The following is a 22274-nucleotide window of genomic DNA, read 5'->3' as shown; positions in this document are numbered from 1 at the left end:
AAGAAAGGAGCCACACAGTAGAAATACATACCTTTGTCATGATGCAGAGCTGTGTGAAAATTGTGCCTATTGGCCATGTGTTATTCAGGCTACTTAGAAAAGGATAAAAAAGACGAGGTTTACCTTCAAAAAAAAGCCAACCCCTCCTGTGCTACCGGTCACTGTAACCTACTAGAACTAATAATCACTAATCTCCTACACTCCCGTTAGAAAAACAAGAGAACATGTAACCCTGAGGATCAATAGGACAAGGCTAAACCCCCAAGCTGCCATTTTAGTCCGAGGGGAGGTCCACATGGGCTCTCCCAAACCAGTGTTTCAAGCCTTTTATAATGAGCTAAATCTGCCAGCACCAGAGCTTCCAAAAAAAAGGCAAGGAACTTGTTTCTGTACTTAGCAGAAAATGTAGCTCATTCCCTCAATGTTACTTCTTGTTATGTATGTGGAGGAACCACTGTCAGAGACCGATGGCCTTAGGAAGCCCGAAGCCCGAGACTTGGTGCGCACTGATCCAGTTCCTGACACGATTCCAGTTCAGAAAGCCCAAGCTAGCAACTTCTGGGTCCTGAAAACCTCAATTCTTAGACAGTGCTATGTAGCTAAGGAAAGAAAAAACTTCACCATCCCCGTAAGAAAGCTCAATTGTCTAGGACGGAAGTTGTACAACAGCACAAGGACAGCCACTTGGTGAGGTCTAAACCGTACTGAAAAGGACCCATTAAGTACATTTTCTAAATTACAGACTGCCTGGGCTCATCCAGAATTTCACTGAGACTGGACGGCCCCCGCTGGACTATACCGGATACGTAGGCACAGAGACCATCTCCAATAACAAAGAAGAAAAGGAAACGCCTGGGTCCTGGCTCTGGGAATCTAAGGCCAATGAACGTGAACTTTGCAAAACTAGACCAAAGGTAAAAACCCCATCTCCCCACCCGAGTAACAAAGGAACAAAGGCTACTCTCCTGTAGCCCTTCCATTTTCACCACGTCTCAGATGGAAAGGGAAAGAGCACAGGAGTGGCCAGGGCCAAGCACCGGCCACCCCTCCATCCGCATAGCGCACCCATCTGCTCTGGCCTCGGGCCAATTCACCTCAGCATTTCATTGGCCAAGGGCCAGATCCTTCATCCAGATAAGGGGTAGCCCATAGGGACCTCAAAAGAAATATTTTCATCCCCCAACACGTTGTAAACGGTGCCCTGGAGACGCTCGCTCGGGCCCACTCCCACCCAGTGGAGTGCTTTCCTGACCCCCGGCACTGGGGCTGCAGCGCTGCGCTCCAGGGGCCGCCAAGAGCGAGGCTGGGGGGCGCTCTCGAGCAGGGCGAGAATCCAGCTCCCGGGTGGGGACTTGAAACAGCGCGAGGCAGGAGGACGGTCAGGAACGGTTTTGCAAAGTAAAGTTTCGCGACAGGAGGTGTCTGCACAGCCCCCACTGCAGAAAGACCTAGGACAGGACCAGCGTCAGGACGATTTTAAACTCAAAAGGAGGCGACTCACCGACTCTCACCCGGACGTCTCAATTTGCTCTGGGTTGAGAAAGAGGGGTCGGTCTGTGGGGACCCCACGTCACGGGTATAGCAGCGCCAAGAGAATGGGAAGCGACGACGCGATGGTTCAACCTTCAGACCACGCCATCCGCTTCCGGGTCTGTGCCAATCAGCGCAGGACCCAAGCCAAACCTGGGCTAGTCCCCGAAGAGGTGGGCGGGGCCTGGGCGAGGCCGGGAAGGGACGCGAAGAAGTGGGTGGGGCCTGAGCGAGGCTGCTGCAGGGCGCCGAGGACCAGGGGCCGGGGGCGGGTGAGTAGAGCCCTGGGACTGTGAGGGGTCCGCGGGGGCGGGAAGGGGGCGGGGCCTGAGCTTCCCCACCTCTCCCTCTCCGTGCCTCTGTTTTCCCGGTTTTGGAGGCGAAACCCGCCAGTGAGGCTGGAGCGGCTCAGCAGTTGGGGAGACAGTATCTCCCTGAGAAGTCGCCCTGTGGCGGAAATTGGATCCAGGAAAGTTCCTTGCTATTGAAATCAAGTTTAGCAATTTAATTCCAAAGCCTCGAAATTGTCTAGGGCAGGAATGCAAACTAGAATGTGAAATGCAAAGCCTTGCCTGAGCGAAACATACAATTTCATGCTGATGGCCCACAGAACGGAAGAGAAATCCACTCCCTTTCAATTCTCCGTTCACTGAGTCCACCCTGTGCTCAGCTCCAGACTTCCCTAGGGCCACCGCCTGGGGTGCGGAGCGCAGGGCTCAGGCCAGGGAGGAGTGAGGTCACTACCTGCTGCATAAACACAGCAGGGATACGGGCGGGGTGGCAGGAGTCTAGGGTCCCAGCTACTCAGGAAGCAGGGGCGAGAGGATCGCTGAGCTCGGAGGTCCTGGCCAGCCTGGACGACAAAGTAAGACGCTCTACCCCAAAGCTCCCTCCTCCGTCTCAATAAGCAAAAGAGTGATTTTTAAAAAAAGCACTGACATTGTTAACAGTGCCTATAAATTGCCCAGTTCCTTACGTTTGTTATTTCATGCCGCACTTAAAATGAATTATTCTTGTCATGGAAAAGAGTCAAACTCTGTAAAATATTTTAAGATATTTATTCCAAGCTAAATATGAATGACCCTCAGGAGGTCCTGAGAACATGTGTCCAAGGTGATGGGTAATAGCTTGTTCTTAGACACTTTAGGGAGGCATTAGACATCAATCAAATACTTTTAAGAGATACATTGCTTTGGTTCAGAAAGGCAGGACAACTCGAAGTGGAGGCTTCCGGGCTACAGGGAAATTGAAACATTTTCTGATTGATAGCTTCCCAAAGTGCTGGGATTCCAGGGGAACCACCACACCCATCCAATTGTAATCTATTTTAGGTGTTTTTTTTTTTTTTTTGACACGGAGTCTTGCTCTGTCACCCAGGCTGAAGTGCAGTGGCCAGATCTCAGCTCACTGCAAGCTCCGCCTCCCGGGTTCACGCCATTCTCCTGCCTCAGCCTCCGGAGTAGCTGGGACTGCAGGCTCCCGCCACCTCGCCCGGCTAATTTTTTGTATTTTTAGTAGATACGGGGTTTCACCGTGTTAGCCAGGATGGTCTCGATCTCCTGACCTCGTGATCCGCCCGTCTCGGCCTCCCAAAGTGCTGGGATTACAGGCTTGAGCCACCGCGCCCGGCCCTATTTTAGGTGTTTTCTTGTTGTTCTTTCCTGAGTGTTCTATCACGTGTGAATAACAAAGGCAGTAAAACAGGCAGTCTTCAAACATTGGGATTTATTTTCATGTAGAGAATAATTATGAGATATTACTAAGGATACATTGCAGTCAGGTTATTCTGTTTTATGTGTGCCTGAAGAAAATATAACTAAATTATAAAATGGGCTGGGCACGGTGCCTCACACCTGTAATCCCAGCACTTTGGGAGGCCAAGGTGGGTGGATCACCCCGAGGTCAGGAGTTCGAGACCAACCTGGCCAGTATGGCAAAATCCCATCTGTACTAAAAATACAAATATTAGCTGAGCATGGCGGCACACGTCTATAATCCCAGCTACTCAAGAGGTTGAGGCAGGAGAATCGCTTCAACCCAGGAGATGGAGGTTGCAGTGAGCCGAGATTTCACTACTGCACTCCAGCCTGGGAGTGACTGCATTTCAAAAAAAGAAAAAAATTATAAAATTATAAATCACCTCATTTCTGCATGCAATAATTTTATGGCAATATCTGTAAGTTAACATGTACTATGAACTGTATTTTTCTCACACCCCTGGTAATCAGCTAAAATATGATTATGTTTAGAGGGGAAATTAGCATATCTAAAATATTAGCAAGTTTAAAAAAGCATAATGTGGCTAGGTGTGGTGGCTCGTGCCTGTAATCCCAGCATGATGGGAGGCCGAGGCAGGAGGATGACTAGTGGCCAAGAGTTGGAGACCAGTCTAGGCAACATGGTTAAACCCCATCTTTATGTTTTAAAAATTAACTAATTTATTTATTCATCTTTGAGATGAAACTCAAAGGTTGCTTAGGCTGGAGCACAATGGCACGGTCTCGGCTCACCACAACCTCCGTCTCCTCAGTTCAAGCGATCCTCCTGACTCAGCCTCCCGAGTAGCTGGGATTACAGGCACGTGCCACCATGCCCACCTAATATTTGTATTTTTAGTACACATGCGGTTTTGCCATGTTGGCCAGGCTGGTCCTGAACTCCTGACCTCAGGGTGATCCACCAGAAAATCCAAGACTCCAGGGACTGAGAAAAAGACATTACTATTCATGGCACAATAGGCACCAAGAGCTTCACGTTCACATCCATTTCTCTTGCTCTGCCAAGCCCCATGGAGTTGACGCAAAGGGGCCCAGGTGGACGCCACACGCACAGTAGATGTGCTTCACAGATGAACAACCTGGAGCTTAAGAAACCCCAATCTTTTCAATAGGGCTGCAATCAAAACTACCCCATCTTTGCCTCAGGGAAGGCATAATCTTTCTTAGTCAGGTAATTAACCTGCTCCTTGCTTTGGAGAGTGATACTACCGCTATATTCCAAAGCTCTTTGATGTAACAAAGAAAAAGAAAACAAAACAAACGAACAAAAACCTGAAAAGGTAATCTGGAACAGAAGTGGGTATAAGATCACTTGAAAGGCCGGGCGCGGTGGCTCAAGCCTGTAATCCCAGCACTTTGGGAGGCCGAGACGGGCGGATCACGAGGTCAGGAGATCGAGACCATCCTGGCTAACACGGTGAAACCCCGTCTCTACTAAAAAAATACAAAAAATTAGCCGGGCGAGATGGCGGGCGCCTGTAGTCCCAGCTACTCGGGAGGCTGAGGCGAGAGAATGGCGTAAACCCGGGAGGCGGAGCTTGCAGTGAGCTGAGATCCGGCCACTGCACTCCAGCCTGGGCGACAGAGCGAGACCCGTCTCAAAAAAAAAAAAAAAAAAAAAAAAAAAAATCACTTGAAAAAAACACTTGAGGGATCCATGGAGGATTTTCTCCCAACACAGTCTGCTTTCCCTTTAATATATGGCAATAAGGGACACTCAGATCAAAAGGCCCATTGAGAATTGTCAAAGTAAGACTGACCTTGCTTTGTGGAAGTGTAGGATTGCTAAAGACGGAAGGAGGGAGGAAGAAATAGAATAGCCAGGAGACTTCGCAGAAAAATCAGCTCCAAAGGTGTGATGGTGATGACCTGAGTAAGCACGAACAGGGGAGGGCAGATCAACAGAAAGCAGAATACAACATTTCCAGAAGAAGTTAAAATGTGTTGACTTAATGGAAAAAATAGAAATCACCACCCACAGAGTAACTCATTCTGAATGGGTTGATCAATTAAGTTGTAAATGATAATTAACAACGACTGAAACAAAACACGACAAAACATAATATCGCTTTGTTCTTAGAATAGGAAAAGATTTCTTAAAGAGAGCAAAAATCATAAACTGTAAAGGGGGAAATGATAAATTAAGCTATTAAGAGCTCCTTAGAAAAAGCAAACTAGTAATCCCAGTACTTTGGGAGGCCAAGGCTAGCGGATCAGGAGGTCAGGAGATCAAGACCATCCTGGCTAACACGGTGAAAGCCCATCTCTACCAAAAACGTACAAAAAAAAAATTAGCCGGGCGTGGTGGTGGGCACTTGTAGTCCCAGCTCCTCGGGACGCTGGGGCAAACAAGGATCCCAACCAGGGTCATGCACCGCCCACCCGCAGGAAATCGACAGGGTGCAAATCCACGCTGGGAAGCAGCCAGGAAGCCGCGGCTACAATCACCGGGCAGGAGCGCCCTCTCCCGGAGCGAGAAAGAACCTGCTGGTCCCCGCGGGACTCCGCTCCGGTGAAATTGGACTTGGTTTAGAAATCCACTGAACTCCTCATTTGCAAACTTCCCTTCCAGCGCCTGGTGCCATAAATTGCTCAGGACATCTAAGCAGACACGCGCTTCCAGAGCAGGGCTGTCGGTGCTCTGCAGGACGTAAGTGCAGAGGACCTAAATGGGGCTTTTGAAGTCACCGACCCCGTGCGGTCCACGCCCACGTGGCTCAGTCCTGCCAGGAGACGCCTCCGGAGCGCGCAGGCTGGGGAGCGCGCTCACGAGCCCACTGTGTTGTGCTCCACGGCACGGCAGGATGGCTACCGTTAACAATAATGCAGGGTTTCCAGTAGCTAGAGGGAGGAGAGTGAACGTCCCCAATACACAGACAGGACGCAGGCTTGAAACGACCGACATGCCAGTCACCCTAATCTAATCACCACGCATTAAACCTATCCCAAGGTCGTCACGTACCCCGTGAGTATGCATAAGAACTATTTGTCAATTAAAAGTAAATTATATATACTTACAAGAGACACCTTAGAAATCTTTTTGAATCTATTAAATATTTGCAATAAAAAAGAATCCACTATAGTTGGAAACATCTTTGCTTAAAAAAAAATACTCTTGGCTGGGTGCGGTGGCTCACGCCTGTAATTCCAGCACTTTGGTGGGCCAAGGCGGGCAGATGATGAGGTCAGGAGATTCAGACCACCCTGGCCAACACGTTGAAACCCTGTCTCCACTGAATAAAATACAAAAAATTAGCCGGGCGTGGCGGCGGGCGCCTGTAATCCCAGTTACTCGGGAGGCTGAGGCAGGAGAATGGCGGGAACCTTGGAGGCGGAGCTTACAGTGAGCCGAGGTTGCGCCACTGCACTCCAGGCTGGGCGACACAGCGAGACTCCGTATCAAAAAAAAAAAAACCAACTCTTTTTTCCCGTAATTGATAGCGCTAAACGTGAGATTTTATTTTTGCATAGGGTCACACAGTACGTACTGTATGATTGAGGGTGAAAGAATTGGGTGCAGAAATCAGCTACTGGCCGTTTTTCGGTTTTCATTTGTGTGTGAATTTAAAAAAACAAATTTAATTGATAAATAATAATTGTCTATATTTATGGGGTGTGTTGTGCTAATTTGATAGATGTATATGCTGTGGAAATTGTAAGTCAATCAAATTAACATCTGAATTCCTGACATACTTAACACTTTTTTGGTGAGGATGATTGAAATTCAGTCTTTTCAATTCTGCGAATTAATAATATACCTTATTGTTAACCATAGTTACAATACTGTACCGTATCTCAAAAAATTATTCCTCCTAACTGAATCATTGTATGTGAATTTTTAGTATAAATGTGAGGGAGGTAAAATATTAATGCAAATGAAATGTTTCTCTTGCTCTTCTTCATTCCCAGAGCGACTTCCTCAGATGAGATTATCTTGGGAAATCCCATGTGAATTTTGAAAATACGCCTTTTTAACTTCATATTCTCTACCCCACACCACCATTGCACCCACAGGCAGAAGGACCTTGAAAGATAGAAAGGGCGACCTCTCCCTCTGTCCTTTGTCACAGGAGACGTTCGGGAAGCCTGTGAGTGAGAAACCCACCCTAACAGGACAGAGAGACCCCACACCCTGATACCTCTGCGAGAATTCTTGGGAACACTCCTTTATCAGGCCCTTCCTTGCATTGCTGTAAAGAAATAACTGGCCGGGCTCGGTGGCTCAAGCCTGTAATCCCAGCACTTTGGGAGGCTGAGACGGGTGGATCACGAGGTCAGGAGATCGAGACCATCCTGGCTAACCCGGTGAAACCCCGTCTCTACTAAAAAATACAAAAAACTAGCCGGGTGAGGTGGTGGGCGCCTGTAGTCCCAGCTACTCGGGAGGCTGAGGCAGGAGAATGGCGTAAACCCGGGAGGCGGAGCTTGCAGTGAGCTGAGTTCGGGCCACTGCACTCCAGCCTGGGCAACAGAGCGAGACTCCGTCTCAAAAAAAGAAAAAAAAAAAAAGAAATAACTGAGGCTGGGTCATATATAAAGAAAAGAGAATTAATCAGCTCATGGTTCTGCAGGCTGTATGGGAAATATTGCAGCATCTTTCTCTAGGGAGGCCTCAGGGAGCTTTTATTCATGGCGGAAGGCAAAGAGGGATTAGGCATTTCCCATGGCAAAAACAGAGACAAGAGAGTGGGGAGGCAGGTGCTGGACACTGTTAAATGCCCAGATCTCATGAGAACTCACTCACTCTGGCAAGGACACAGCCACAGGGGAGGAGGCTAAACCATTCATGAGAAAATCGCCCCCATGATCCAATCATCTCCCACCAGGCCCCAGGTCAAACACTGGGGATGACAGTTCCATAGGAGATTTGGGCGGGGACACACATCCAAACTCTATCAACTCCCATCTCATCTCTGCAGAGAGGCGAGTCTACACTGCATCCCCAAGCCCCGAGTGCTGCCCAGACCTCAGGATGTTTCAATCCCGGTGAGTTGCTGAGCTCCCGTCCACACCCTGGAGCCGTGCTTGCCTTCCTGTTCCCATCAGAGATTAAAAGCAAGAGCCACGGACTCTTTCCAGGAGCTGTCCCTGGAACTGACACTTGGCTTCTTGCAGTTCTCCCCGTCTGAGGTGGGCTTTTAAAAATCCCACGGATACATGGAGAGTTTGGGTGACCCATCCCCCATAGCCACACTGCATACTCTAGTCCATTCCTGGACTCACAGCGAGCCAGGCTGTTCTTAGACCTCACTTATCCTTGGCCCCACAAAGGCCAGAATGTCCAGTCCTGGTTTCCACTGAACTCCCTGCCATGGGAGACTGAGCTGCCCGTCCCCTTTAGAGACACAGAATGAGACAGCCTGGGCTTATGTATGAACATTTTAAACATGCAGAAAATAGTGTATGTTGTTCCAAATATATAGTTCTAGGTTAAATTTTAAAATGATGGGAAGGGCAAAGAGAAAATTGTGTTATTTGTTTTGGATGTACACATGTGTGATAAAATGAAAGTGCTAGGAACAGAATAACTAAGAAATGGAGAAAGAGGGAGAGGTAATTAGATGAGATGTGATTACATCACGATTAGGTTAGCCAGGGGGAGTGGCTGCGGGGCTCTGGGGCAGTATAAATGCCAGCAGGAGAACGGACCTTCTCCTCAGTGGTCTTTGCTCCCTTCATCGTGGAAGCCCCACTGTGAGGAGTAGAGTTCGCCGAGGGTCCACTTCCCCGAGTGGCTGCTGGAGGGAAGGAAGACAACAGGTTGTCCACTACTACTTTGGGCCTTGGTTGATTCCAACGGGAGAAATAGAAACGTGAGAAACCTCTGTAGTGGGTGGTTTTAGATGTTGAGGTCAAGATTACTTAAGTGCTTCATAGTATTTCTTAAGACAGAGCCTGATTCAAAAAACGTTTCAGAAATTGTAATGATCGAAAAATATATATATGTATAAAAAAAGAAGAAAAACAAAAAACAAAATAAAAAAATTAAAAACAAAATTTTAATGATCACATGAAGGTCAACATTTGCAAGGAATACTCACCCAGCACCGTGAATTGTGTGGGTGCCGGATGAGCAGTTATGGAGACCTGGTGCCTTTGATGGGGGGTCTTTAAATGAGAAATTTCTTCACTTATCTTTTATATCAGTATACTCATTGGCCTTTGCTAGGAGCTGGTAAAAATTCAGGGCCCTGAGCCTCTACCCATAGAGTAAGCCAAGCAGGAGTTAGGCTGGGAGCACCCAATCTATAATGCTGGAATAAAGAATGGTTCTACTTAAATATGTAGCGAAAAATGTTTCTTTACCTCTCAATTTTGGTGATTTGGATTTTGAAGAGGAAAGCACATTTTATTCTAGATTTTCGAATGTGTTTGCCCCCAATGTAGCATTCCCTGATCATTTTTTTTTTTTTTTTGTATTTTCATGGCAGTATTGTCTTCTCTGTTTCCTAATATGATCTATGGAGGTGAATTTTATTATCTTTCTGTGGTAACCCGTGGTAATGTATCCTACTGCTGCTTTCAAATAAAGAGCACGTTTTCCTGTCGTATTCTCTTTATTTTTTCATCTGCTCCAACTCATTGTTTGATTGACCATTTCCATCTTTTCATTTTTGTAATCTCATGTTGTTCTGTCTCTATAGACCTGAGCACTTCCCCCAATTTTATCTTTTTGCAATCATGTTGTGGCAAAAAAAAAAAAAAAAAAAAAAGGCCCGATTGAGACCCCAGGAGATGGTTCTTTGTTCTCACACAGGAAGAAACTCCTTGCGAGTTGCAGAGAACAGTGAGGAGAGAGTTTACTGAAAGCTACTACATTACAGAGTAGGGAGACCTCAGAATGTGACCGGAAAATGCACCGTCTTTTTTTTTTAAGTTGTTCTGATATAGAGGTCTTTTCCATGTGAAGATTTAACTAAGCTGTGTCTACATGCGGTGGGCTGACAGCGTGACAACGTTTAGTATTCTGTTGATTTAAAGAAAACCCCTCTTGACATTCTAATGTGTAGGTCAGGAAAGCATAGCTATCATTATATTGAAGGCATCTATTGCTTTGGATGTGGGGCATCTGGACATTTTGCTTTCATAGGAGTCTGTCTTTGCAAGCATTGCTATGCTGCTTCCTCAGCTGCAAACGTCTTAGGACGTGGCTGGTGTCTGGCCAGGACTGTGCCTCACTAGTTTTCAGATGGAGTTGATTTATAAATGGTGTCGCCCTCACTCTCCCCTGCTCCTGTTTCCCTAGCACTGTGGTCATTTAGACAAAGACATTTCCCCTGAACCTAGGTTTTCCACTGCTCAGCAGTTTTGACATAAAAGTGCTTTATTTTGTATTTTCCTGCCACTTGATGGTTTCCCTTGAATATCTTGCTTGATCTCAAGGAGTTTGATTTCAGAAATTTCAAAGAATGTGCTTCATAGTTTAAAACATCCTTAATCTGAGAAAGAACTTATAAAATGTAGGTATATGTAGTTTTGACAAGGAGGGTGTACGGATGGTTAAAATATCCAGTTTTCTAATATATTGAATATTCTTTGAGGCCAATTCCATGATCAAATTACCCAGATGTTTGATGGTATACCATGAGGGTCTCTAGGGAAGGGACCTGCATTGCATACATATCAAACATGCTAAGTCCAGTGAACAACTGCTTTTATAGATCACCTGCTTTTCTCATTCACATTGGTGTCATGTCACCAGAAAGACATGAAAGAAAGAGAAGGTTGTGTCCGTGTAGGTTGAATGACAGGATGTGTGAGTTTACTCCTAGGGACACGGTGGGCACAGCAGAGAGATGGGGCTGACTGCATCCTGCCCCTGGGAGATTCCAGGGATAGGAAGGAATCAGCGTCTCGTTTTCTTCCCTCCACAGAGAAACAGAATCCCTGGGGCAGGACCAGCAGTGATGGACCCCAACACTCTCTCCATGGAACAGGGGAAGCAGTTCTTAAAGCAGTGCGGGATCCCACAAAGAGATGTGAGTGCGGGAGCTGCGGGGTCACCTGGGAGGCAGGTGGAAGGCGGGGAGTCCAAGCCTAGGGGGGACGGCTGAAGCAGGCTCCCCGCCCAGGATCGGGTCATAGTCAGGGTGTCACAACCTCCATACACGGACACTGACCCGTTAGAATCGATTTGTAATTCCTCTCAGGGACACGGGAAAATGCCAGTGCCACCGCCCCTTAGTTCCCACCTGGGAACAGCAGCTCTTCCTGATACCCTGGGCTGTCACTCTTGGGCCATTTGAAGGTCACCAGCAAACTCCTCACCGGCTCTGGAGTAAAGAACTGTTGAGATTGCCTTTGCGCCCTCATAGCTTAGCTCCCGCGCATGCGTGAAGACTTAAGGTGTTTGGTTTTGCATTCCTGACTCATTCACAGAGAATATAGTCTCCAATCCCATCCAGGTGCCGGCGAAGGCCATTAATTTCTTCCTTTAATGGCTCAGTAGTATTCTATCAGATTGATTGATAGATAGATAGATAGATAGATAAGGAGAGAGATAGATACATACATACACACAGACACACACACACACACACCGTAGTTCCTTTATCCACTCGTTGATTGTTGGACATTTGGACTGCTTCCATATTTTTGCAATTGCAAATTGTGCTGCTGTAAACATGTATGTACAAGTATCTTTTTCATATAATGACTTCTTTAAAAAAAGAAAGAAAAAACAATGAAATGTGAGACTGTCCAGCATTCCCTTTAAAATCCCAGGAAGCTGGGAGTTCCTCCTCTCCTCTGCCAAGCCTTCCTCCTGCCTGCAGAACTCAGGTTGCCTCTCGATTCTCCTTTCCCTGCATTAGATTGACTTGATGACAGAGAAATGGGTTGTTCTTGCCTCTGTGGAGGTTCTTCTGCGATTTCCTCTGAAGCCAGGAGAGGATCTGACCGCCCGCTGTGTCTCGAATGAAAAATGTCAGGCTTTGGTGGACCGGCCCCCCACAATTTCACAGAGACGTGGATCCCAAGAGGGGAGGTAAGACAAATATTAGGGAGTAAGGATGGGACGGCCAAGCACAGTGTGGGCTCAAGGTTTCCGCTGAACATACCTGGGGGCGTCCATCTTGCGTGTCCCCCACGACATGCGCTGTGATGTGTGCGATGCCTGGCGTGAACGTGCACATACGTGTCAGCGTCGCAGGATCCTCAGCGGGCTGGTCCTGCCTTGGCTTTGTGCCTGCCTCTGTGTGAAGAGTGGCGTGTGGTCACAGGGGTCTCCTGTGAAACGTCACGAGTGTCCATAGGTTGAGTAAGAAAGCTTGGCACAGTTTTGAGCTTCTGGTAGGCTTTCAGAGTGAGAAATCATTTTGTGAAATAGCGGGTTTTCTGGAACTAGCTGGAAAAAAAATCACTAGTTGTTAGCTATTCATCTCTTGGCTTTGATTAATATTGTCAGAAGGTTTCAGCTCTGAGGCACTGACTGCACACAAACTCAGAGCCCAGAAAACTTTTATGCAAGGCTGCAAATCTCACTTCTCCTGCTAGAAATCAAGCAGCGTTTGGTTGATAAAATCTGTGTCCTGTTCTGGGAGTAGGCCAGGCTGGGAGAGAGTCCCAAAATAGCACAACTGGGACCTGGGTTCAGAGAGGACCAAGTGACAGTGGGTGTGACTCAGTGGCCAGCGCGTCCCTCCATCCCTACTTGGGTAAATAAGGGTAGGAGGGACTTTCGTCTGGTGTCTGTGTAATGCTTTCTCTTTTTCTGATGACTAGGAAATCCAACAATCAATTAATAAAGAGGACTGATCAGAAGCTCAAGGACCTGCCACAGATGGCAGGTCATCCTGTCCATCACCAGGCTCAGAGGCTCCCCACAGCCAAGAACCCACAGAAGCAGCAGAGGACACCCGTGGGGCAGAGGACTCCCCCAGCAGAGGAGGAGGAATCCAGGGTCAGTGGGGGCTTGAAAACGTGGGTAACCAATGGGCACCAGAGAGCGGGCTTGAACATGGGAACCGTGTTTATGACTTAGGGGTTCCCACTGGACTCAGGCTGACAGGTCTGTGCCCTCCTCCCTGGCAGATTGGCCCATTCGGAGTCTCTGAGGCGCAGCCTCATTCTCTGTCCAGTGTCATGTGCAGCCTGGTGTTTGCCGAGTCCTCAACACTGGTTCATTATCTTCACTCTCAGACACACGCGTCCTTCCTCCTGGGAATCCCTGTTCAACGGGCTCTGGGGAGGACGATACTATCTTGAGTTTCCTGGCCACCCACAGCCCATGGGCCTATGTCCCCCTCCTAAAATCATCCATCTCCAACCCCAGGTCGTGTGTGAACCTTCGCAGGCGCCTGTGAATGCTGTTGACTCGCTGCCCTCTGTCCTCCTCCACCTGCAGGTGAAATGCAAGAACTGCGGGGCCTGTGGGCACTCAGCCAGGAGCGAGGCCTGCCCCACGAAGAGGTGCAGTGGGGCCCTTCCTCTGCAGCCCCGGGGCTCACACAAGGGGAAGGAGAACCTGCAACCAGCAAAGCCCCAGCTACCCCAGGCTCCAGGGCCCTTCATGAGGATTGACAGAGAAAAGGAGCAAGGTCCAAGGTAAGGATTTTGCAGGGTCAAGGACTTCGTGAGGTCAGCGCCTCAGGAGCTGGTGTCTCCCCTACTCTTTCTGTGCAGCCTTCTCTAAGCACACACAGGAAAGCTCCACGTGCAGGTGGGCGGGGGCCGCTGCCTTCCAGGGTCCACACTCCGAGCTTATTCCCGCGCTGAGAGTCTCTAGAGGGCAGGGGCTGTGGAGACCTGGGGATGTTGCCTGTGGTCGACAGAGCAGCACCAGGGTCTGAATGAACTTAGGGGACCTGGGACCATGGCCAGGCAAGTGGGGGAGCTTCCTGGAAGTAGGGCAACCTCTGAGATGAGAGAAGGGGCTGTCTTGGCCTAGGTCATAGAGGCCTGAATGTCTCCCTCACCGAAAGCAAGGGCTGGGCTGGGTTCCGGGAGGGTGCTTGGTTCCCATTCACTGGTGTGGGCAGGAGAACCAGGCGGGTCCGGACGGTGAATGTGATTTCTTCCACAGGCCCCAGCAGCAGCAGAGCAAAGCTCCGACGCAGACATTTCCCAGGAGTCCCCAAGAGAAAACACAGGGAACCTGGAAGGAGCCAGTGAAAGCCTGTTTCTTCCTGAGGGTGAGCATTCCCCGGCCCCTCCTCTGTTTCTCCTCTGGGTGCGTGATTCCTTCACTTCTGTGCTCCTCATGGGTGGGGATCATGTTGAGACCTAGGCTGCCCTGCAGGAGAACTGTGCTGCCCCAGGACTTCGCATACTCCATTTCCTCCTCCTCCTCTTCCTCGTCCTCCTCCTTCTCCTCCTCCCCCTCTTCCTCCTCTTCCTCCTCCTCCTCCTTCTTCTTCTTCTTTTTCTTTTTCTTTTTGAGGCGGAGTCTCACTCTGTCACCCAGGCTGGAGTGCAGTGGTGCAATCTCGGCTCACTGTGAGCTCCGACTCCTGGGTTCACGCCATTCTCCTGCCTCAGTCTCCCAAGTAGCTGGGACTACAGGTATCCGCCACCACGCCTGGCTAATTTTTTGTATTTTTAGTAGAGACGGGGTTTCACCGTGTTAGCCAGGATGGTCTCGATCTCCTGACCTTGTGATCTGCCCGCCTCGGCCTCCCAAAGTGTGGAAATTACAGGCATGAGCCACCGTGCCCAGCCTCAGCTTCTTTATTTGAAAGTTGGTTTCTGTGCCTTTATTTGCAAGTGGGCCAGCAGATGCTGCTGGGCGCATTTCAGTGCCCGTGGGGAGTGACTGATCAGATGCCTTCGGGATACTGGCTGCAGATAAGGCATCTCCTTCATTCTAATACATGTTCTTACATCTGCTTTCAAAAGGAGCTGTGCCGTTTCCAGTCTCCACGTTGTGTGGGGAATTGATATTCCCTTGATATTAACAACAGACAGCATAAAGACAGGTTTAATTTTCATATGTGATAGTCACAGCAAACAGAATGGTAGGCCATCTTTCCCCAACACTATTCCTGAAGTGACAGTTCTGCATATATTCAGTGACCATGTGTACATCCTTTTCTGTGACGTTTAATTTCCTGTGTCCTATCTCTTTTGTAGGGTCTTCCCTATATTTGATCCTGATTTAGACGCAGTCCCAGTGTGTGTTATTCTCCTCTGTTTCTCATGTCAGCCTGTCCTAGCTTGCTTCTCGTGTTCACACAGCTTCTGTTGTGATGTGGTTTGACATGTGAGTTCCCTGCTTCATAGAGTTTGGAAATTCTACTGCTGAGCTGTCTCATGTGAGGTGTTTTCTCCTGCAGCATCCTACCGTGCCTCTGCCTGTCCACAGCACCAAGAAGAGATCTGTCCTGGGCCCTGTGTCCACAGGTCCACCGCCTGTCTACATACCTGGGATGACATTACTCTGCCCTTCGGGTCACAATGATCGAGCTGAACTGAGCACCTGTGGACCCACCAAGGGACATGGCGGGGACATTACTGCCTCCCTGCTCCCTGTTCTGAAGAGCCCCCACCAGAACCCCACTCTCAGTGCCAGGCCGCCAGCCAAGAGGCCTGACGTGTCCTCCTACGGGGCTCCCCAGCCTGCCATGAAGGCGTCTGCGCTGGGTCCCGGCCTGAAATCCCAGGCAGAAATCAAACGTCCTGATGCAGATGCAAAGCCCGGACCACAGCAAGTCAGACGGAAGTGTGGCCAGGACTCCAGAACCCAGATGCCAGGAAAGCAGCCTGGCCCCGTCCCCACCCAGACCGTCCAGAATCCCACAAAGAAAGCAAGACTCAGCTCCTTCCAGACCCCCGCACTGAGAACTCAGGTCCCGGCTGTGGGCGCTGTGCGGACACTCCAGCCTCCCTTCATGGCAACTGGACTTGGATCCAAACAGGCACCCAAGGCGACCACAGAGACAACAGCCACCAAGACAGCAACCCTGCAGCCCAGAGTCAACCTCCAGCCCCTACCCAGCTCACCTTTCCTGGGCCCAGCCCAGGGCTGCCCCGTCCTCCAGGCTGGACCACCCGTTCATGTTCCAGGGAGGCCCGGCAGTGTCACCTTCATGAGAGGGGACGAGGGACAGGAGAGCCCCAGGTTCAGGACGCCTCCCACGTCCCGCCCTCCTGAGAACTCTGCTTCTGCTCAGAGCCCTCACGTCTCAAGGGAGCCTGAGGACCGCTGTCCCCAGGTCTCAAGGAGTGTCCTCTATGAGGACCTTCGGGTCACTTCCTCCTCTGAGGACAGTGACAGTGACTGAGGCCCCCAAGGCAAGGAGACCCGGCTTCAAGCGCATGTGACTTGGAAGTGGCTGAAGGACTGAGAAGCGGAGAGGCAGGAAGCAGCCCTGTGCGGGGTCAGCACTCCCTGGCGGCGGCGCCTGTTCAAACGTGGACCCCAGATACTACCGGGGATCAAGGAACCCTGCCTATTTACATTATGTAAATGTAACCTGTATTAAAATGGGGCTCATGAAAGTGTCCTATACTTTTCTTTTTCAATTACATATCATTATGTGAGAAACGGAGTCAACATAAGCAAACAATGTTCCACTAGTGTCAATAGAAAGCTTTGAAACTCATCTGGGGGAGGGAGCCAACGACTGAGATTTGAGTAATTCTGGGCAAAGGGCCCTTCGATGGTAGTGGAAAACCTCAGTATCTACTGACTCCACAATATTTGACTGTGAAGGAGAGTTATAGTGAGAAATGCTTAGCCTTGGAAAAATGGAGATTTTTTTTTTTTTTTGGAAGAATGTGATTTTTTTTTTATCAGTAAATTCAAACATTTAAGAAACTGTTCTTTTTTATACCGTATACATTTTTCCAGGATATCAAACAAGAGAAATACTCCATTTGTTTTATGAAGCTACCTAGACTCTGATTTCCACTGTGATAGAGAGGGCATCTCAGCTAGCACACGTGTAAAGTTGAGGTACCAATATTCTCCATGTTGGAGTGATTCAGTGGATTCAATAACTTATGCAAAGCACGTCATGAATGGCACATGGTAAAATGTATGTTACTATTATTATTATCATACCACAAGTAATCAATAGAGTAACTTCAAGTTTTTAAATGAATTTCACTTATAAGGATGTATTCTACTACCCTTGGAACTTTTGTTATTAAAAGTCATTGTAAAATTCTGTTTGGTTAATTTCTTTCCATATGAATAAAATTCTCTGAACCATGACACGTCTTACAGGTGTTTTGAGTTTTCCTTTTCACCTCAGGCCAATTTCCTTACATTTCAATCATCGTGTTTCATTTACTTGAGCAAAGAGGACTGGGTGCCCAGAGTGTCACCCGCAGACCTGTAGCTTCTGAGAAACACAGACCCTCAGGCACAGGCCGCCCCGGCTGAATCAGTATCTGCAGCTGAATAACAACCCCAGGTGTTTCACAGGTGGGTTAAAGTGGGATAAGCACGAAAATAAACTGACCCTCAATTTGGTTGCACATCGGAATCTCCTGGTGAGTTTCAACCACTACTCCTGGCTGGGTCCCACCCTTGGAGAGAGTCATGCTGTAAGTCCCGTGTGAGGCTGGATATAGGGGTGGGTGGACCCTGTGTGGTTAAGTCAAACATGGTGTGAAGGTTAGGAAACACTGGAGGGAGAGGGCGAAGACAATGCTTCCCTAACCCACCTCCTCCCCTTTTCACCTTGGGAGGAAACCCTCCTGAATCCAGAAAGATCAGAAGGCTCTGAGGGTGGGATTCAAGCCTCAGGAGAACGTCCCTGTCTCCCTAGGACCTCGTCCCTAAAACACAGTGGGTGGAAGCTTCCAGGCTGTCTCGTGGATGGCGGCCGGAAGCCATGAAAATATAAAGAGTGATCTGGAAACTCAGGTTGAACTCCTCCAGCGTGCTTTAGTGGGGGTGACTTTTAAAAATATGTTATATGAGAGTCCCTTCTTCAACACTGGGGAACCAATTTGCTGTACGTGGGCAACCAATTTGCTGTACAAAGGGTTTCCTGGACACAGAAGTTACACTCCAGCCTGTTGTGTTTAGGATACGCCTGTTGCTCTTTCAGCTCCATGGTGATCTGAATTGAAGAAACTGCACCTCTTTCTTTCCTTCCTTCCCCTTCCTTCCTTCCTTCCTTCCTTCCTTCCTTCCTTTTCCCTTTCCCTTTCTCTCTCTCTCTCTTTCTTTCTTTCTCTTTCTTCTTTCCCCTTCCCTTCCCCCTTCTCCCTTCCTTCTTTCCTTTCCATTCCTTTCCTTTCCTTTCTTCCTCCCTCCCTCCCTTTCTGTCTTTTTTTTGAGAAGGTGTCTCGCTCTGTCACCCAGGCTGCAGTGCGATGGTGTGATCTCAGCTCACTGCAACCTCCACTTCCTGAGTTCAAGTGATCCTCCTGCCTCAGCCTCCCGAGTAGCTGGGACTACAGGTGTACACCACCACACGCGGCTTTTTTTTTTTTTTGTACTTTTAGTAGAGATGGGGTTTCACCATATTGGCCAGGCTGGTCATGAACTCCTGACCTCAAGGTCCTGATCTGCCCACCTCGGCCTCCAAATTGCTGGGATGACAGGCGTGAGCCACTGCACCCAGTCACAATTTTTTTTTTTTTTAAGAAGTCGTTCTTCAAACAAATGACTTCCTGCAATTTGGGAGATGACTTTTTAGAACAGTTTTATTGAGGTATCATTGATGAACAAACCTCCCTATGCGGAAAAAAGTAGAACTTGACGTTTTCATAGGGCATATTGTGGAATGATTACTATATTCCAGTTCAATAACATACCTATCACCTCAACATAGTTACTATCCTTTGTGAGTGGTGAGAAGATGAAATTTAAGATCTATCCTCTTAGAAAATTTCACACATAACAATATAGTATTTTTTTTTTTTTTTTTTGAGGCGGAGTCTCGCTCTGTCACCCGGACTGGAGTGCAGTGGCCGGATCTCAGCTTAGTGCAAGCTCCACCTCCTGGGTTTACGCCATTCTCCTGCCTCAGCCTCCCGAGTAGCTGGGACTACAGGCGCCCGCCACCTGGCCCGGCTAGTTTTAGTATTTTTAGTAGAGACGGGGGTCTCACCGTGTTAGCCAGGATGGTCTCGATCTCCTGACCTCGTCATCCGCCCGTCTCAGCCTCCCAAAGTGCTGGGATTACAGGCTTGAGCCACCACACCCGGCCAATATAGTATTTTTAAACAGTCAATCCTAAACTGTACGTTAGATCTCCAGAAAGTATTAATCTTGCATACGTTTCTCTTTGTACCCTTTGGCCAACTTTCTCCCATTTCTCTCCCCTGCTGTTCCTGGCAACCACCATCCCACTCTCTGATTCTGTGAGTGTGACTATTTTACATTCTGTACGTAAGTAGGATCATTCAGTATTTCTCTTTTTAAAAAATAAATTTTACTGAACGGAGGTTCCCCAACAGGAAAACCCTTAGGTTAAAACAATTCAATTATTGATTCCTTGGCTAACAACTAGATTGAACTACTGATCTGACTTGCAGCTGAAGTGTCCTGGAAAACATATTTTAAAATTTTTCACTCTTTTCTTTTTTAAAATGTTGAATATTACAGGTCAAATTCAATTTCATATAACCAAACTGAAGCGGAAGACAGTGCTAAGGTGAAGAACTAAGGATTTGCATAGTAAAACAGGAACAGGGCAGTTATAATTTAATTTTTAAAACTCTCATTTAAATTTGCAGCACTGGCCGGGCGCGGTGGCTCAAGCCTGTAATCCCAGCACTTTGGGAGGCCGAGACGGGTGGATCATGAGGTCAGGAGATCGAGACCATCCTGGCTAACACGGTGAAACCCCGTCTCTACTAAAAAATACAAAAAACTAGCCGGGCGAGGTGGCGGGCGCCTGTAGTCCCAGCTGCTCGGGAGGCTGAGGCAGGAGAATGGCGTGAACCCGGGAGGCGGAGCTTGCCGTGAGCTGAGATCTGGCCACTGCACTCCAGCCTGGGCGACAGAGTGAGACTCTGTCTCAAAAAAAAAAAAAAAAAAAAAAAAAAAAAAAATTTGCAGCACTTTAAACGAATATTACTTATTCGTTTAAATCAACTTTGTTGATTAGTACTTAGCAATCAACAGAGTTTAGGAGACCATAAAAATACTCTTTCTGTTAGGAAATACAACAAAAATATAATTTTTAAAAGTTTAACTTTCGGCAGGGCGCGGTGGCTCAAGCCTGTAATCCCAGCACTTTGGGAGGCCGAGACAGGCGGATCACGAGGTCAGGAGATCAAGACCATCCTGGCTAACACAGTGAAACCCCGTCTCTACTAAAAAAATACAAAAACTAGCCGGGCCAGGTGGCGGGTGCCTGTAGTCCCAGCTACTCGGGAGGCTGAGGCAGGAGAATGGTGTAAACCCAGGAGGTGGAGCTTGCAGTGAGCTGAGATCCAGCCACTGCACTCCAGCCTGGGCGACAGAGCCAGACTCCGTCTCAAAAAAAAAAAAAAAAAAAAAAAAAGTTTAACTTTCAAACTATTCTCTCTAGTAACTCACATCTACAATACATCTGTTTTGAGAATCTTGAAATGTGAACCCTGAGTGTTCCATGCAGCATTTTAAAACTTCCAGTTTTACCCATTTTTGACTCTTTTAAAGTGTATTTAAACAAATCTTCTTTTTTATTTTATTTATTTATTTATTTTGACAGGGTCTCACTCTGTCATCCAGGCTGGAATGCAGTGTTGTAATCTCAGCTCACTGCAGCCTCCACCTCCCAGGCTCAGGGGATCCTCCCATCTCAGCCTGTCAAGTTGTTGGGACCATGGACATGTGCTACCACACCTGGCTAATTTTTGTTTTGCATTTTTAGTAGAGACAGGGGTTTTACTATGTTACCCATGCAAAATGTTAAACCATAGATTTACCTCTGTTCAATTTTATTAGAAACTGTGGAATATTTCCAAGATGTTTTTCTTTCTTTTTTTCATAAATCAGTTTTGAAACCCACCAGCTGTATATGAGATTCCTGGTTTATCCACATTCTGTCAATACTTCATAATTTCTGTGATTTTCATTTTAGTCTTTGTTGGTGTGTGATGGTTTTAGGAATTGGTTTTATTTGAATTTTTTGATTACTAAGGAATTTGATTGCCTTTTCACATCTTTAAGAACTTTTCAGGTTTTTTGCTTTTGTTTTGAAATGTCTTCTGGTGAATTTTTCATTTTTTTCAGTTGTGTTGTATTTCTTTTCCTTGCTGATTTATTGAAGTACTTTATATATTCTGGATTTAATGTTTTTCTTGGTTCTCTCTACCTCTCTTTCTCTTTCATTGCCTTTCTTTGGATGAAGATCAGCTCTTAAATTTAATGTAATAGAAATTGTTATTCCACACTTGACTAATTTTCCCCGTGTCAGAATAATTTTCCTATTCTAACACCACAGAGGTGTACCCTTCTGATTTCTTCTATAAATTCCATTATTCACCTTTAACATTTAAATCAACTCTCCAGTCAGATTCACTTTGTTGGGTTGAGAGTAACAATTGATATGATTTTCTCATCAGGTTGAGCCATTTCAGCTTGTATGGAAAATGTCATAACCTGGTTGCTTTTCTCTTCTCCCACTTGTTATTGCCTTCCAGGAAACGTCACATTTTCCTTGGAGCTCACTTCCCATGGAGACTCGAGGTCGTTCTCTCCAGCCCTTCCTGCCTGCTGAGGTCGGCACCGATCCCTGGCACCGGTAAACGAGACCTTGGTGTCCAGAATCGTCAGCGGGTATTTGCTCAGATGATCAGGTACTCTCATGGTTTTAGGGCAGAGTCTACCCGTTTTTTTTTTTTTTTTTTTTTTTGAGATAGAGTCGGCCAGGCGCAGTGGCTCAAGCCTGTAATCCCAGCACTTTGGGAGGCCGAGACGGGTGGATCACAAGATCAGGAGATCGAGACCATCCTGGCTAACACGGTGAAACCCCGTCTCTACTAAAAAATACAAAAAACTAGCCGGGCGAGGTGGTGGGCATCTGTAGTCCCAGCTACTCGGGAGGCTGAGACAGGAGAATGGCGTAAACCCTGGAG

General features: G+C 47.7%; 3 protein-coding genes across 15 annotated transcripts in view; 1 reads left to right on the top strand and 2 right to left on the bottom strand.

Moving 5' to 3' along the window:
* The window catches only part of LOC117093626 (zinc finger protein 888-like), a 385964-nt gene extending 384376 nt beyond the window's left edge, over positions 1 to 1588 (bottom strand). The window contains exon 1 of the mRNA XM_033229013.1: positions 1502 to 1588. The gene's annotated coding sequence lies outside the window, so the exon portion shown is untranslated. The remainder of the gene's footprint in view (positions 1 to 1501) is intronic.
* The window catches only part of LOC117093612 (zinc finger protein 813-like), a 361257-nt gene that overhangs the window by 12063 nt on the left and 326920 nt on the right, over positions 1 to 22274 (bottom strand). The gene's annotated exons all lie outside the window — the stretch shown is intronic.
* LOC117093622 (protein FAM90A27P-like) lies at positions 1587 to 16748 on the top strand. 10 transcript variants are annotated; one of them, XM_033228995.1, is made up of 8 exons: positions 1767 to 1802; positions 8228 to 8294; positions 11183 to 11287; positions 12122 to 12294; positions 13032 to 13209; positions 13654 to 13853; positions 14332 to 14440; positions 15581 to 16748. In XM_033228995.1, the coding sequence occupies exons 3-8, from the start codon at positions 11216 to 11218 to the stop codon at positions 16526 to 16528; spliced, it is 1680 nt and encodes a 559-aa protein (XP_033084886.1). In that variant the 5' UTR covers positions 1767 to 1802; positions 8228 to 8294; positions 11183 to 11215; the 3' UTR covers positions 16529 to 16748. The 10 variants fall into 10 exon arrangements, with proteins under 10 accessions (XP_033084882.1, XP_033084885.1, XP_033084886.1 ...); XM_033228992.1 differs by lacking the exons at positions 1767 to 1802; positions 8228 to 8294 and adding exons at positions 5861 to 5958; positions 7218 to 7256; XM_033228999.1 differs by lacking the exons at positions 1767 to 1802; positions 8228 to 8294 and adding exons at positions 5941 to 5958; positions 11459 to 11654.

This window comes from Trachypithecus francoisi, unplaced genomic scaffold (assembly GCF_009764315.1).
Source record: "Trachypithecus francoisi isolate TF-2019V2 unplaced genomic scaffold, Tfra_2.0 Lachesis_group12, whole genome shotgun sequence".
In the NCBI taxonomy this organism is placed as follows: Eukaryota; Metazoa; Chordata; class Mammalia; order Primates; family Cercopithecidae; genus Trachypithecus; species Trachypithecus francoisi.
This window is presented reverse-complemented; position numbering and strand designations above follow the sequence as displayed.